General features: G+C 39.8%; 2 protein-coding genes across 5 annotated transcripts in view; both read right to left on the bottom strand.

Annotated features, from left to right (window-relative positions):
• The window catches only part of LOC133639631 (protein EOLA1-like), a 29922-nt gene extending 20757 nt beyond the window's left edge, over positions 1–9165 (bottom strand). The window contains exons 1-2 of one of the 2 annotated variants that reach the window (XM_062033110.1): positions 9032–9149; positions 8568–8864 (exon numbers count right to left, since the gene is read on the bottom strand). In XM_062033110.1, coding sequence (XP_061889094.1) covers positions 8568–8832 — 265 coding nt within the window. In that variant the 5' untranslated portion in view covers positions 8833–8864; positions 9032–9149. Of the gene's footprint in view, positions 1–8567 lie in introns of both variants that reach the window. The other variant, XM_062033109.1, reaches the window with a different exon arrangement.
• A 995-nt stretch (positions 9166–10160) lies between these two features.
• The window catches only part of pgap4 (post-GPI attachment to proteins GalNAc transferase 4), a 17944-nt gene continuing 9588 nt past the window's right edge, over positions 10161–18516 (bottom strand). Inside the window, exons 1-2 of one of the 3 annotated variants that reach the window (XM_062033096.1) lie at positions 17800–18092; positions 10161–11671 (exon numbers count right to left, since the gene is read on the bottom strand). In XM_062033096.1, the coding sequence (XP_061889080.1) occupies positions 10523–11665 (1143 nt within the window). In that variant the 5' untranslated portion in view covers positions 11666–11671; positions 17800–18092 and the 3' untranslated portion in view covers positions 10161–10522. Of the gene's footprint in view, positions 11672–13443; positions 14173–17799; positions 18093–18516 lie in introns of those variants that run through there. The other 2 variants (XM_062033097.1, XM_062033098.1) reach the window with 2 other exon arrangements.

Here is an 18516-nt window from a genome sequence, read left to right as displayed (position 1 = left end):
TCTTTGTTTTCTAGCTGTCAACTGTCACTTTAGTATCTTTGTTTTCTACCTGTCAACTGTCACTTTAGCATCTTTGTTTTCTAGCTGTCAACTGTCACTTTAGCATCTTTGTTTTCAACCTGTCAACCGTCAGTTTAGCATCTTTGTTTTCTACCTGTCAACTGTCAGTTTAGCATCTTTGTTTTCTAACTGTCAACTGTCACTTTAGCATCTTTGTTTTCTAGCTGTCAACTGTCAGTTTAGCATCTTTGTTTTCGACCTGTCAACTGTCACTTTAGCATCTTTGTTTTCTAGCTGTCAACTGTCACTTTAGCATCTTTGTTTTCTAGCTGTCAACTGTCAGTTTAGCATCTTTGTTTTCAAACTGTCAACTGTCACTTTAGCATCTTTTTTTCCTAGCTGTCAACTGTCAGTTTAGCATCTTTGTTTTATACCTGTCAACTGTCACTTTAGCATCTTTGTTTTCTAGCTGTCAACTGTCACTTTAGCATCTTTGTTTTCAACCTGTCAACCGTCAGTTTAGCATCTTTGTTTTCTACCTGTCAACTGTCAGTTTAGCATCTTTGTTTTCTAACTGTCAACTGTCACTTTAGCATCTTTGTTTTCTAGCTGTCAACTGTCAGTTTAGCATCTTTGTTTTCAACCTGTCAACTGTCACTTTAGCATCTTTGTTTTCTAGCTGTCAACTGTCACTTTAGCATCTTTGTTTTCTAGCTGTCAACTGTCAGTTTAGCATCTTTGTTTTCAAACTGTCAACTGTCACTTTAGCATCTTTTTTTCCTAGCTGTCAACTGTCAGTTTAGCATCTTTGTTTTATACCTGTCAACTGTCACTTTAGCATCTTTGTTTTCTACCTGTCATCTGTCACTTTAGCATCTTTGTTTTCTACCTGTCAACTGTCAGTCTAGCATCTTTGTTTTCTAGCTGTCAACTGTCAGTTTAGCATCTTTGTTTTCTACCTGTCAACTGTCACTTTAGCATCTTTGTTTTCTACCTGTCAACTGTCAGTTTAGCATCTTTTTTTTCTAGCTGTCAACTGTCACTTTAGCATCTTTGTTTTCTACCTGTCAACTGTCACTTTAGCATCTTTGATTTCTACCTGTCAACTGTCACTTTAGCATCTTTGTTTTCTACCTGTCAACTGTCAGTTTAGCATCTTTGTTTTCTAGCTGTCAACTGTCAGTTTAGCATCTTTGTTTTCTAGCTGTCAACTGTCAGTTTAGCATCTTTGTTTTCTACCTGTCAACTGTCACTTTAGCATCTTTGTTTTCTACCTGTCAACTGTCAGTTTAGCATCTTTGTTTTCTACCTGTCAACTGTCAGTTTAGCATCTTTGTTTTCTACCTGTCAACTGTCACTTTAGCATCTTTGTTTTCTACCTGTCAACTGTCAGTTTAGCATCTTTGTTTTCTACCTGTCAACTGTCAGTTTAGCATCTTTGTTTTATACCTGTCAACTGTCACTTTAGCATCTTTGTTTTCTACCTGTCAACTGTCACTTTAGCATCTTTGTTTTCTACCTGTCAACTGTCAGTTTAGCATCTTTGTTTTATACCTGTCAACTGTCACTTTAGCATCTTTGTTTTCTAGCTGTCAACTGTCAGTTTAGCATCTTTGTTTTCTACCTGTCAACTGTCACTTTAGTATCTTTGTTTTCTACCTGTCAACTGTCACTTTAGCATCTTTGTTTTCTAGCTGTCAACTGTCACTTTAGCATCTTTGTTTTCAACCTGTCAACCGTCAGTTTAGCATCTTTGTTTTCTACCTGTCAACTGTCAGTTTAGCATCTTTGTTTTCTAACTGTCAACTGTCACTTTAGCATCTTTGTTTTCTAGCTGTCAACTGTCAGTTTAGCATCTTTGTTTTCGACCTGTCAACTGTCACTTTAGCATCTTTGTTTTCTAGCTGTCAACTGTCACTTTAGCATCTTTGTTTTCTAGCTGTCAACTGTCAGTTTAGCATCTTTGTTTTCAAACTGTCAACTGTCACTTTAGCATCTTTTTTTCCTAGCTGTCAACTGTCAGTTTAGCATCTTTGTTTTATACCTGTCAACTGTCACTTTAGCATCTTTGTTTTCTACCTGTCAACTGTCACTTTAGCATCTTTGTTTTCTACCTGTCAACTGTCAGTCTAGCATCTTTGTTTTCTAGCTGTCAACTGTCAGTTTAGCATCTTTGTTTTCTACCTGTCAACTGTCACTTTAGCATCTTTGTTTTCTACCTGTCAACTGTCAGTTTAGCATCTTTTTTTTCTAGCTGTCAACCGTCACTTTAGCATCTTTGTTTTCTACCTGTCAACTGTCAGTTTAGCATCTTTGTTTTCTACCTGTCAACCGTCACTTTAGCATCTTTGTTTTCTACCTGTCAACTGTCACTTTAGCATCTTTGTTTTCTACCTGTCAACTGTCAGTTTAGCATCTTTGTTTTATACCTGTCAACTGTCACTTTAGCATCTTTGTTTTCTAGCTGTCAACTGTCAGTTTAGCATCTTTGTTTTCTAGCTGTCAACTGTCAGTTTAGCATCTTTGTTTTCTACCTGTCAACTGTCACTTTAGCATCTTTGTTTTCTACCTGTCAACTGTCAGTTTAGCATCTTTGTTTTCTACCTGTCAACTGTCAGTTTAGCATCTTTGTTTTCTACCTGTCAACTGTCACTTTAGCATCTTTGTTTTCTACCTGTCAACTGTCAGTTTAGCATCTTTGTTTTCTACCTGTCAACTGTCACTTTAACATCTTTGTTTTCTACCTGTCAACTGTCAGTTTAGCATCTTTGTTTTCTAGCTGTCAACTGTCAGTTTAGCATCTTTGTTTTCTAGCTGTCATCTGTCAGTTTAGCATCTTTGTTTTCTACCTGTCAACTGTATCTTTAGCATCTTTGTTTTCTACCTGTCAACTGTCACTTTAGCATCTTTGTTTTCTACCTGTCAACTGTCACTTTAGCATCTTTGTTTTATACCTGTCAACTGTCACTTTAGCATCTTTGTTTTCTAGCTGTCAACTGTCACTTTAGCATCTTTGTTTTCTACCTGTCAACTGTCACTTTAGCATCTTTGTTTTCTAGCTGTCAACTGTCACTTTAGCATCTTTGTTTTCAACCTGTCAACTGTCAGTTTAGCATCTTTGTTTTCTAACTGTCAACTGTCACTTTAGCATCTTTGTTTTCTAGCTGTCAACTGTCAGTTTAGCATCTTTGTTTTCAACCTGTCAACTGTCACTTTAGCATCTTTGTTTTCTAGCTGTCAACTGTCACTTTAGCATCTTTGTTTTCTAGCTGTCAACCGTCAGTTTAGCATCTTTGTTTTCAAACTGTCAACTGTCACTTTAGCATCTTTTTTTCCTAGCTGTCAACTGTCAGTTTAGCATCTTTGTTTTATACCTGTCAACTGTCACTTTAGCATCTTTGTTTTCTACCTGTCAACTGTCAGTTTAGCATCTTTTTTTCTAGCTGTCAACTGTCACTTTAGCATCTTTGTTTTCTAGCTGTCAACTGTCAGTTTAGCATCTTTGTTTTCTACCTGTCAACTGTCACTTTAGCATCTTTGTTTTCTACCTGTCAACTGTCAGTTTAGCATCTTTTTTTTCTAGCTGTCAACTGTCACTTTAGCATCTTTGTTTTCTACCTGTCAACTGTCAGTTTAGCATCTTTGTTTTCTACCTGTCAACTGTCACTTTAGCATCTTTGTTTTCTACCTGTCAACTGTCACTTTAGCATCTTTGATTTCTACCTGTCAACTGTCACTTTAGCATCTTTGTTTTCTACCTGTCAACTGTCAGTTTAGCATCTTTGTTTTCTAGCTGTCAACTGTCAGTTTAGCATCTTTGTTTTCTAGCTGTCAACTGTCAGTTTAGCATCTTTGTTTTCTACCTGTCAACTGTCACTTTAGCATCTTTGTTTTCTACCTGTCAACTGTCAGTTTAGCATCTTTGTTTTCTACCTGTCAACTGTCACTTTAACATCTTTGTTTTCTACCTGTCAACTGTCACTTTAGCATCTTTGTTTTCTACCTGTCAACTGTCACTTTAGCATCTTTGTTTTCAACCTGTCAACTGTCAGTTTAGCATCTTTGTTTTCTACCTGTCAACTGTCAGTTTAGTATCTTTTTTTTCTAGCTGTCAACTGTCACTTTAGCATCTTTGTTTTCTACCTGTCAACTGTCAGTTTAGCATCTTTGTTTTCTACCTGTCAACTGTCAGTTTAGCATCTTTGTTTTCTAGCTGTCAACTGTCAGTTTAGCATCTTTGTTTTCTATCTGTCAACTGTCAGTTTAGCATCTTTTTTTTCTAGCTGTCAACTGTCACTTTAGCATCTTTGTTTTCTACCTGTCAACTGCCAGTTTAGCATATTTGTTTTCTACCTGTCAACTGTCAGTTTAGCATCTTTGTTTTCTACCTGTCAACTGTCACTTTAGCACCTTTGTTTTCTACCTGTCAACTGTCACTTTAGCATCTTTGTTTTATAGCTGTCAACTGTCACTTTAGCATCTTTGTTTTCAACCTGTCAACTGTCAGTTCAGCATCTTTGTTTTCTACCTGTCAACTGTCAGTTTAGCATCTTTGTTTTCTAGCTGTCAACTGTCACTTTAGCATCTTTGTTTTCTACCTGTCAACTGTCACTTTAGCATCTTTGTTTTCTACCTGTCAACTGTCACTTTAGCATCTTTGTTTTCAACCTGTCAACTGTCAGTTTAGCATCTTTGTTTTCTACCTGTCAACTGTCAGTTTAGTATCTTTTTTTTCTAGCTGTCAACTGTCACTTTAGCATCTTTGTTTTCTACCTGTCAACTGTCAGTTTAGCATCTTTGTTTTCTACCTGTCAACTGTCAGTTTAGCATCTTTGTTTTCTAGCTGTCAACTGTCAGTTTAGCATCTTTGTTTTCTATCTGTCATCTGTCAGTTTAGCATCTTTGTTTTCTACCTGTCAACTGTCACTTTAGCATCTTTGTTTTCTACCTGTCAACTGTCACTTTAGCATCTTTGTTTTCTACCTGTCAACTGTCACTTTAGCATCTTTGTTTTCTACCTGTCAACTGTCACTTTAGCATCTTTGTTTTCTACCTGTCAACTGTCAGTTTAGCATCTTTGTTTTCTACCTGTCAACTGTCACTTTAGCACCTTTGTTTTCTACCTGTCAACTGTCACTTTAGCATCTTTGTTTTCTACCTGTCAACTGTCAGTTTAGCATCTTTGTTTTATACCTGTCAACTGTCACTTTAGCATCTTTGTTTTCTAGCTGTCAACTGTCAGTTTAGCATCTTTGTTTTCTAGCTGTCAACTGTCACTTTAGTATCTTTGTTTTCTACCTGTCAACTGTCACTTTAGCATCTTTGTTTTCTAGCTGTCAACTGTCACTTTAGCATCTTTGTTTTCAACCTGTCAACCGTCAGTTTAGCATCTTTGTTTTCTACCTGTCAACTGTCAGTTTAGCATCTTTGTTTTCTAACTGTCAACTGTCACTTTAGCATCTTTGTTTTCTAGCTGTCAACTGTCAGTTTAGCATCTTTGTTTTCAACCTGTCAACTGTCACTTTAGCATCTTTGTTTTCTAGCTGTCAACTGTCACTTTAGCATCTTTGTTTTCTAGCTGTCAACTGTCAGTTTAGCATCTTTGTTTTCAAACTGTCAACTGTCACTTTAGCATCTTTTTTTCCTAGCTGTCAACTGTCAGTTTAGCATCTTTGTTTTATACCTGTCAACTGTCACTTTAGCATCTTTGTTTTCTACCTGTCATCTGTCACTTTAGCATCTTTGTTTTCTACCTGTCAACTGTCAGTCTAGCATCTTTGTTTTCTAGCTGTCAACTGTCAGTTTAGCATCTTTGTTTTCTACCTGTCAACTGTCACTTTAGCATCTTTGTTTTCTACCTGTCAACTGTCAGTTTAGCATCTTTTTTTTCTAGCTGTCAACTGTCACTTTAGCATCTTTGTTTTCTACCTGTCAACTGTCACTTTAGCATCTTTGATTTCTACCTGTCAACTGTCACTTTAGCATCTTTGTTTTCTACCTGTCAACTGTCAGTTTAGCATCTTTGTTTTCTAGCTGTCAACTGTCAGTTTAGCATCTTTGTTTTCTAGCTGTCAACTGTCAGTTTAGCATCTTTGTTTTCTACCTGTCAACTGTCACTTTAGCATCTTTGTTTTCTACCTGTCAACTGTCAGTTTAGCATCTTTGTTTTCTACCTGTCAACTGTCAGTTTAGCATCTTTGTTTTCTACCTGTCAACTGTCACTTTAGCATCTTTGTTTTCTACCTGTCAACTGTCAGTTTAGCATCTTTGTTTTCTACCTGTCAACTGTCAGTTTAGCATCTTTGTTTTATACCTGTCAACTGTCACTTTAGCATCTTTGTTTTCTACCTGTCAACTGTCACTTTAGCATCTTTGTTTTCTACCTGTCAACTGTCAGTTTAGCATCTTTGTTTTATACCTGTCAACTGTCACTTTAGCATCTTTGTTTTCTAGCTGTCAACTGTCAGTTTAGCATCTTTGTTTTCTAGCTGTCAACTGTCACTTTAGTATCTTTGTTTTCTACCTGTCAACTGTCACTTTAGCATCTTTGTTTTCTAGCTGTCAACTGTCACTTTAGCATCTTTGTTTTCAACCTGTCAACCGTCAGTTTAGCATCTTTGTTTTCTACCTGTCAACTGTCAGTTTAGCATCTTTGTTTTCTAACTGTCAACTGTCACTTTAGCATCTTTGTTTTCTAGCTGTCAACTGTCAGTTTAGCATCTTTGTTTTCAACCTGTCAACTGTCACTTTAGCATCTTTGTTTTCTAGCTGTCAACTGTCACTTTAGCATCTTTGTTTTCTAGCTGTCAACTGTCAGTTTAGCATCTTTGTTTTCAAACTGTCAACTGTCACTTTAGCATCTTTTTTTCCTAGCTGTCAACTGTCAGTTTAGCATCTTTGTTTTATACCTGTCAACTGTCACTTTAGCATCTTTGTTTTCTACCTGTCAACTGTCACTTTAGCATCTTTGTTTTCTACCTGTCAACTGTCAGTCTAGCATCTTTGTTTTCTAGCTGTCAACTGTCAGTTTAGCATCTTTGTTTTCTACCTGTCAACTGTCACTTTAGCATCTTTGTTTTCTACCTGTCAACTGTCAGTTTAGCATCTTTTTTTTCTAGCTGTCAACTGTCACTTTAGCATCTTTGTTTTCTACCTGTCAACTGTCAGTTTAGCATCTTTGTTTTCTACCTGTCAACCGTCACTTTAGCATCTTTGTTTTCTACCTGTCAACTGTCACTTTAGCATCTTTGTTTTCTACCTGTCAACTGTCAGTTTAGCATCTTTGTTTTATACCTGTCAACTGTCACTTTAGCATCTTTGTTTTCTAGCTGTCAACTGTCAGTTTAGCATCTTTGTTTTCTAGCTGTCAACTGTCAGTTTAGCATCTTTGTTTTCTACCTGTCAACTGTCACTTTAGCATCTTTGTTTTCTACCTGTCAACTGTCAGTTTAGCATCTTTGTTTTCTACCTGTCAACTGTCAGTTTAGCATCTTTGTTTTCTACCTGTCAACTGTCACTTTAGCATCTTTGTTTTCTACCTGTCAACTGTCAGTTTAGCATCTTTGTTTTCTACCTGTCAACTGTCACTTTAACATCTTTGTTTTCTACCTGTCAACTGTCAGTTTAGCATCTTTGTTTTCTAGCTGTCAACTGTCAGTTTAGCATCTTTGTTTTCTAGCTGTCATCTGTCAGTTTAGCATCTTTGTTTTCTACCTGTCAACTGTATCTTTAGCATCTTTGTTTTCTACCTGTCAACTGTCACTTTAGCATCTTTGTTTTCTACCTGTCAACTGTCAGTTTAGCATCTTTGTTTTCTAGCTGTCAACTGTCACTTTAGTATCTTTGTTTTCTACCTGTCAACTGTCACTTTAGCATCTTTGTTTTCTAGCTGTCAACTGTCACTTTAGCATCTTTGTTTTCAACCTGTCAACCGTCAGTTTAGCATCTTTGTTTTCTACCTGTCAACTGTCAGTTTAGCATCTTTGTTTTCTAACTGTCAACTGTCACTTTAGCATCTTTGTTTTCTAGCTGTCAACTGTCAGTTTAGCATCTTTGTTTTCAACCTGTCAACTGTCACTTTAGCATCTTTGTTTTCTAGCTGTCAACTGTCACTTTAGCATCTTTGTTTTCTAGCTGTCAACCGTCAGTTTAGCATCTTTGTTTTCAAACTGTCAACTGTCACTTTAGCATCTTTTTTTCCTAGCTGTCAACTGTCAGTTTAGCATCTTTGTTTTATACCTGTCAACTGTCACTTTAGCATCTTTGTTTTCTACCTGTCAACTGTCAGTTTAGCATCTTTGTTTTCTACCTGTCAACTGTCAGTTTAGCATCTTTGTTTTCTACCTGTCAACTGTCACTTTAGCATCTTTGTTTTCTACCTGTCAACTGTCACTTTAGCATCTTTGTTTTCTACCTGTCAACTGTCAGTTTAGGCTGCTCACCGGCTCCTCATCACCACTTCAAGATGGCGGCCCAATTTCTCGCGTCACAGCAGCCAATGCTGCGTCTACTTATAACATGTCTATGAACTCAACTAAGTAGCAAGAGGGGACGCCATCTTGGCTCACCTGCCACCACGCCACGGCCGAACCTCTCTCCGGACTCCAGCAGCGTGTGGATGTGGTCTTGGTCCATCCCCATCGGACCGCCCAGAACCTCCCGCCACTCCTCGCTGTCCCAGTCCCGCCAGGCGACGTGGACCGCCATGGTGGCGCCCTCCAGCGGAGCGAGCAGCGGCCTCCAGCGGCTTTCCAGCGTCTTTTTTCCGTCCAGAAGGAACCCCGCGAAAGGCTGGCGGAAGGAAAGGCAGCTGACGTGCAGGCTGCGCGCCATGACTCAGCTGACTTCCGCTCTTAATTTGAAGGCTACAAAAGTATCAAGTCTAAATCAGATGACTTCCGCTCTTAATTTGAAGGCTACAAAAGTATCAAGTCTAAATCAGCTGTCGTCCGCTCTAAATTTGAAGGCTACAAAAGTATCAAGTGTAAAGAGATGATGAGTGATTATTGAGTTTAACCTGTAGAACGCTCACCTGTACAAAAGTAATGTTTTAATTCCATAAAGGTGAGCCGTTAATGTCGGCAGTGTTGGTCGAAAAGAAGTAAGTATAAAGACGCAACAAAGCTACTTCCGGCAACCGCCATTCTTCTTCCACATCCTGTGTGTTGCTGTATATACTGCCCCACTTCCTGTGTGTTGCTGTAATGACTGCCCCCTGCTGGACATGTTGTGTAGAGGCTGTAGGTGTGTATGCAAACACACTTGAATTGATGACAAACATACATTTTATTTTTTATACATTTGTCAAAAGAATGTGCTGAGAAATGAAATGAACTTGTTTCATTTTAGCAAATGGCTGCAATGAAACAAAGAGTGAACAATTTAAAGAGGTCTGAATATGTTCCTATCCACTGCATGTATACACACACACATATATTTATATATAAATATACACACACACACATATATTTATATATGTATATATCAATCAATCAATCAATGTTTATTTATATAGCCCTAAATCACAAGTGTCTCAAAGGGCTATATATATATATATATATATATATATATATATATATATATATATATATATACGTGTGTGTGTGTGTATATATATATAATGTGTATATGTATGTATATATGTGTGAATATATATGTATATATACACATATATATACACATGTATCTATACACACACATATATATATATATATGTATGTATATATGTATATATACACATATATATATATAAACATGTATATATACACATATATATGTATGTATATATATATATGTGAATATATGTATATATACACACATATATACACATATATATGTATATATATATATATACATGTGTATATATGTGTGTATATATACATATATATTCACACATATATATAAATATGTGTATGTATATATGTATATATATACATATATACACACACATATATATGTATGTGTATATATACATATATATATATATATACACACACATATATATATATATGTGTATATATACATATATATACACATATATATATATACACACATATATATATATATGTGTATATATACATATATATACACACACATATATATATATATATATACACATATATTCACACATATATATATACATATATATACACATTATATATATATACACACACATACATACATATATATATACATACACATATATATACACATTATATATATATATATGTATATATATATATACACACACACACACACAGAAGATCCCCTTTACATTTTTCACTCATATATAAGTATATATGTATTATATATAATATGAATATATATTTATATGAAATGTATATATACATACATATAAATAAATGAACATTTTATAAACTACTTACGGCTCACCTTGGTTCACCTTGTGCTTTACATTTGATTTTATTAACACACACGCACGCACACACAAACACACACACACACACACTTCACTGGTCAGAGTGTGATGGTCAGGTTGCCATGGAAACCAGTATGTGTCAGGTCACAGCAGTTTGGGTCTGGCAGGGTTGAGCCTGATGGAGGAGAAAGCTCCAATATGGCTGACCAGGTTGGGTTCTACGCTGTGAGCGCGCTCCCCCGCCACACTGCGGGCCAGGTGGTACAGCAGCGTGTCCTTGGCGTTGCCCGGGCTGCAGAAGGCGGCGTCCAGGTAGCGGGCCGCCCTCAGGGAGGCGTCGCCGGGGTAGAGGATGGCGGGCGTGCAGCACTCGGTGGCGGGGGAGACGGCGTAGAGCTGAGGAGAGAGGCGGCGCACCTCCAGCAGGTAATGGCGGCCCAGCAGCTCCACGGCGGCCATGACGTAGATGGTGAGCAGCAGCAGGTGTGACAAGCAGAAGGTCCAGGAGGGCAGGGTGAGGAGCATGAGGCTGGCACCCAGCAGACCCAGGCCACACCACTCCAGGATGCGGTATGGCTCAGGGTTCCAGTAGCGCTGCAGCCTCTCAGGGTGGTACAGCTTCACGTACAGCGTGTGTGCGGCGAAGCGCCGACTCAGCAAGTCTGCCAGCACGCCGAAGAAGTCGTGGCGGGGCACGGCGTCGTCCTCCAGGACCACCATGTTCCTGGGCCGCAGCGAGAGGAAGGCCTGGCGCAGACAGAAGGCGTAGTCCTTCTTTTCCCGCTCAAATCTGTTCACGTCTTCCCGCCGCCGCTCTCGCCCGCCGATCACGTGGAACTTCCCCCGCAGGAGTTTGGCGTCCTCGTTTCCCTCGCCGCCGTCCACGTCGCACAGCACCACCTCCGCGCAGCGCCGCTCCCCGCAGCCGCCCAGCAGCTCGCTCAGCCGACGCATCACCTGCAGCAGGTAGTGGAAGTCCCGCCCCTCGCCGCGTGGCGCCGTCACCACGGTAACCAGCAGTTGGGGCTCGGGGGCCACGTCGGTGAAGGCGGGAGGGGAGCTCTGCCAGAAGCTCAGCGCCTCCTGACCTCGCCGCAAGCTCTCCTGCAGGGCGTCCTCGCTCATGGCGTCCAAGTAGGCGGAGCTAAGGAAGTAGTAGGAGTAGAGCAGGCGATGGCAGCACAGAGGAAGCAGCACGCAGAACGTCAGCAGGAACAGCAGCAGCGCCTGTGTTGCCGTATGGTGCCATCGCACACCTCCTCCACGCCGCCGCCACCACCCACGCATCGCCTCCTGGGTCACACACACACACAACAAGGTCATTCTTTCCCTGTGGACAAACACAACAACAACAACACAACAACGTGACAACAACAACACGGCAACACGACAACAACAACACGACAACATGAAAACAACACAACAACAACACGGCAACAACATGACAACAACAAAACAACATGACAACAAGACAACACAACAATGACACGACAACAACACAACAATGACGCAACAACAACAACATGACAACAACAACACGACAACTCCATGACAACACTATGACAACAACAACATGACAACAACTCGACAACAATATGACAACAACTCGACAACAACATGACAATAATATGACAACAACAACGTAACAACACGACAACACGTGACAAGAACATGACAACGTGACAACAACAACAACACGACAACAACAACAACACAACAATGACGCTACAACGACGCGACAACAACACGACAACTACATGACAACAACTGGACAACAACACAACAACATTGTGACAATAATATGACAACAACAATGTGACAACACGACAACATCACAACACGTGACAAGAACATGACAAAGTGACAACAACGTGACAACACGACAAAAACAACATGACAACCACACAACAACAACGTGACAACAACACGACAACAACACAACAATGACAAGACAACAACACGACAACAACGTGACAACACAACAACAACGACACGACAACTACATGACAACAATATAACAACAACAACATGACAACAACTCGACAACAACACGACAACAATGTGACAACACAACAACAACGACACGACAACTACACGACAACAATATAACAACAACAACATGACAACAACTCGACAACAACACGACAACAACGTGACAATAATATGACAACAACAACGTAACAACACGACAACACGTGACAAGAACATGACAATGTGACAACAACAACAACGTGACAACACGGCGACAATATTATGACAACACAACAACACAACAGTGACAACACAACAACGACACAACAACAACACAACAATGACGCGACAACAACAACATGACAACGACACGACAACTACATGACAACAACAACATGACAACAACTCGACAACTACATGACAACAATTCGACAACAACATGACAATAATATGACAACAACAACGTAACAACACGACAACACGTGACAAGAACATGACAACGTGACAACAACAACAACACGACACCATGAAAACAACAAAACAACAACACGACAACAACGTGACAACAACACAACAATGACGCTACAATGACGCTACAACGACGCGACAACAACAACACGACAACTACATGACAACAACTGGACAACAACATTGTGACAATAATATGACAACAACAATGTGACAACACGACAACATCACAACATGTGACAAGAACATGACAAAGTGACAACAACGTGACAACACGACAAAAACAACATGACAACGACACGACAACAACGTGACAACAACACAACAATGACAAGACAACAACACGACAACAACGTGACAACACAACAACGACACGACAACTACATGACAACAATATACCAACAACAACATGACAACAACTCGACAACAAGAACGTGACAATAATATGACAACAACAACGTAACAACACGACAACACGTGACAAGAACATGACAATGTGACAACAACAACAACAACGTGACAACACGGCGACAATATTATGACAACAACACAACAACAACACAACAGTGACAAAACAACAACACGACAACAACGTGACGACAACAACATAATAATAATAATAATACCTGGGATTTATATAGCGCTTTTCTAAGTACCCAAAGTCGCTTTACATGTAGAAGCCATCATTCATTCACACCTGGTGGTGGTAAGCTACTTTCATAGCCACAGCTGCCCTGGGGTAGACTGACAGAAGCGTGGCTGCAATTTGCGCCAACGGCCCCTCCGACCTTCACCTATCATTCATCATTCAATTCACCGGTGTGAGTGGCACCGGGGGCAAGGGTGAAGTGTCCTGCCCAAGGACACAACGGCAGCGATATTTGGATGGTAAGCGGCGGGGAGCGAACCTGCAACCCTCAGGTTTCTGGCACGGTCGCTCTACCCACTACGCCATGCCGCCCCTATATATGTCATGACATGACAACAACACAACAATGACGCGACAACAACAATATGACAACAATATGACAACAACAACATGACAACAACTCGACAACAACGTGACAACAATATGACAACAACAACGTAACACGACAACATGACAACACGTGACGAGAACATGACAACGTGACAACAACAACGTGACAACACGACGACAATATTATGACAACAACGCAACAACAACAACATGACAACAACACGACAACAACGTGGCAAAAACACGACAACATGACAACAACACAACAATGACAAGACAACACCAATGTGACAACAACACAACAATGACGTGACAACAACACGACAACAACATGACAACAACAACATGACAACAACAACATGACAACAACTCGACAACAACGTGACAACAATATGACAAAAACAACGTAACAACACGACAACACGTGACAACAACAACGTGACAACACGACGACAATATTATGACAACAACATGACAACAACACAACAACAAGTCACACACAAAGATGACACACCCACACAAACATGACAACAAGTCACACACACAAAGATGACAACAAGTCACAAACACAAACATGACAACAAGTCACACAAACGAAGATGACAACAAGTCACAAACACAAATATGACAACAAGTCACACACACAAAGATGACAACAAGTCACACACACAAAGATGACAAGTCACAAACACAAACATGACAACAAGTCACACACACAAAGATGACAACAAGTCACAAACACAAATATGACAACAAGTCACACACACAAAGATGACAACAAGTCACAAACACAAACATGACAACAAGTCACACACACAAAGATGACAACAAGTCACAAACACAAACATGACAACAAGTCACACACACAAAGATGACAACAAGTCACAAACACAAATATGACAACCAGTCACACACACATGACAACAACAAAACATCAACATGACAAGTCACACACAAAGATGACACACACACAAACATGACAACAAGTCACACACAAAGTTGACACACACAAACATGACAACAAGTCACACACAAACATGACAACAAGTCACACACACAAACATGACACACACACACACAAACATGGTAAATGGGTTATACTTGTATAGTGCTTTTCTACCTTCAAGGTACTCAAAGCGCTTTGACACTATTTCCACATTCACCCATTCACAACACACGCCCATTCACACACACTCAAACACACCCATTCAAACACACCCATTCACACACACACATTCACACACACACATTCACACACACTCAAACACACCCATTCAAACACACCCATTCACACACACACATTCACACACTGATGGTGGGAGCTGCCATGCTAGGTCATAGACATGTTATAAGTAATCGCAGCATGGCTGCTGTGATGCGAGAAATTGGGCCGCCATCTTGAAGTGGTGATGAGGAGCCGGCGAGCAGCCTAAACTGACAGCTGCTACTTTTTGTAGCTAGGCTTTTGCCACATACTTGACATATTACGGTTGTCTGTTCAACATCTTCCCGCTTGAAGCCAAACCACCGCCAGACGATGGACCCCCTGCTGGTTTTCTCGGGAATTAATTCTTCTTCCTTCATTTGTTACCAGATTGGCACCTTCTCTCTCTCGTATTACCACTCGCACTACAGCTAACTTTACCCATGTAGCTACCGCTCTGCTCGGTGAGGGGTATGACATTGCACACGTGACAGTATGTGACGTATGTAAGAAGGTGCGCTTGTTTTATGTCTCTGTGAGAAGGAGAGACAAGAGCCTGTAGTGTAATGCCTGCAGCTAAAAGCAACTGTGTGAGAACGTATACTCCAATATCACCATATAGTCATGTTCTACAAACCAGCCATGTAGCCAATATATTCCATATATAGCCCAGCCCTATGGCACGCACACAAACATAACAACATGACACACACACAAATATAACACACACACAAAGATGACAACAAGTCACACACACAAACATGACACGCACACAAAAATAACAACATGACACACACAAACATGACAACAAGTCACACACACAAATATGACACACACACACAAAGATGACAGAAAGTCACACACGCACAAACATGACACACACACAAAAATAACAACATGACACGCACAAACATGACAACAAGTCACACACACAAATATGACACACACACACAAAGATGACAGAAAGTCACACACGCACAAACATGACACACACACAAACATGACACACACACAAAGATAACAACATGACACACACACACAAAGATGACAACAAGTCACACATGCACAAACATGACACACACACAAAGATGACAAGTCACACACACACACAAACATGACACACACACGAAGATGACAACAGGTCACACACACATAAACATGACACACACACAAAGATGACAACAAGTCACACGCACAAACATGACACACACAGAAAGATGACAATAGGTCACACGCACAAACATGACACACACACAAAGATGACAAGTCACACACACACTAACATGACACGCACACAAAGACGACAACATGACACACACACAAAGATGACAATAGGTCACACGCACAAACATGACACACACAGAAAGATGACAAGTCACACACACACAAACATGACACACACACAAAGATGACAACAAGTCACACGCACAAACATGACACACACAGAAAGATGACAAGTCACACACACACAAACATGACACACACACAAAGATGACAACAAGTCACATGCACAAACATGACACACAGAAAGATAACAACATGACACACACACAAAGATGACAATAGGTCACACGCACAAACGTGACACACACAGAAAGATGACAAATCACACACACAAACATGACACACACACAAAGTTGACAACAAGTCACACACACACACAAACATGACACACACACAAAGATGACAAGAAGTCACACACACACACAAACATGACACACACACAAGGATGACAACAAGTCACACACACACAAACATGACACACACACAAAGATGACAACAAGTCACACACACACACAAACATGACACACACACAAACATGACAAAAAGTCACACACAAATATTTGTAACCCTAATGATGTCACGTTGGCATGACAACTGTGACGTCACGACCCAGCTGGTGTGTGCTGTCTGTGTGGAAACAGTCCTGAACATCCTAAAACGTTCTAAAACATTTTAGCGAACATTCCTGAACATTTGTAACATTCTAGCGGACATGTTGAGCATTCTAGAACATTTGTAACATTCTAGCGGACATGTTGAACATTCTAGAACATTTGTAACATTCTAGCGGACATGTTGAGCATTCTAGAACATTTGTAACATTCTAGCGGACATGTTGAACATTCCTGAACATTTGTAACATTCTAGCGGACATGTTGAACATTCTAGAACATTTGTAACATTCTAGCGGACATGTTGAACATTCTAGAACATTTGTAACATTCTAGCGAACATGTTGAACATTCTAGAACATTTGTAACATTCTAGCGAACATGTTGAACATTCTAGAACATTTGTAACATTCTAGCGAACATGTTGAACATTCTAGCGAACATTCCTGAACATTGTAGAACATTTGTAACATTCTAGCGAACATGTTGAACATTCTAGAACATTTGTAAAATTCTACCGAACATTTGTAACATTCTAGCGAACATGTTGAACATTCTAGAACATTTGTAAAATTCTACCGAACATGTTGAACACTGTAGAACATTTGTAACATTCTAGCGAACATGTTGAACATTCTAGAACATTTGTAACATTCTAGCGAACATGTTGAACATTCTATCTGCTATTAGGCTTCGAATGATCACTTCCGGTGTTGGTGCTAACTGATCCGAGTGGTGTGCTCAGCTAAGCTAGCAGGCAGCAACAAGAAGAAGAAGAAGAAGAAGAAGAAGAAGAAGACGAAGAAGAAGAAGAAGAAGAAGAAGAAGAAGAAGAAGAAGAAGAAGAAGAAGAAGAAGAAAAAGGGGAAGAAGAGGAAGACGAAGAAGAGAATATAAAACTTACAAGCAGACGACAACAAGAAGGTTTGTCTTCTTCTTCTTCGGTTTTGGGCGGTCGGTAAGCAACCTTTGGTGTTGTCAGGTGGAGATGACTGTAAAGACTTGTTATTCTACTACTAAATACTCCATACTAAATACTAGTGATGCATCAGCGCATGCGTCGAGCTCATAGAGCAAAACCCTGTGTCGGTGCGCGTACCGCTTTTAGAAAGTCACGTGACCGATCTTGAGCTGTATCGGTCACGTGACCGATACGCGCCCTGTGTGGCACTCCCGCCTCCTCTGTGCCCTGTGAGCGGCTCTTTTCTACAGCCGGAGAAATAATAACTAAGAAGAGAAATCGTCTCAAATTTTTAAATAAAAATGTGTAAAAAAAAAAAAAAGTCCACAAGCATCCTCATTCACAACACCTTCTCTTAGATTTCCATGTTATGATACATGTTCACATTACTTATTGACTGTATCTAAAACATATATTTTTATTTAAATGAAGATATGAAATAATCCTACATGAAATACAATGACTTGGTTTATATTATTGTATATATAAGCCAGGGGTCGGCAACCTTTGCCACTCAAAGAGCCATTTTCAGCCGTGTCACAAATTCAAGAAAACAATGCATGGGAGCCACAAGACTCTTTTGAAATTTAAAATGAAATAACACTGCATACAAAGTTTAATTTTTGCTTTGTGCTATGTATAAACCAGACACGCGGCCCA

Source organism: Entelurus aequoreus, linkage group LG22 (genome assembly GCF_033978785.1).
Source record: "Entelurus aequoreus isolate RoL-2023_Sb linkage group LG22, RoL_Eaeq_v1.1, whole genome shotgun sequence".
NCBI classification, from domain to species: Eukaryota; Metazoa; Chordata; class Actinopteri; order Syngnathiformes; family Syngnathidae; genus Entelurus; species Entelurus aequoreus.
This window is presented reverse-complemented; position numbering and strand designations above follow the sequence as displayed.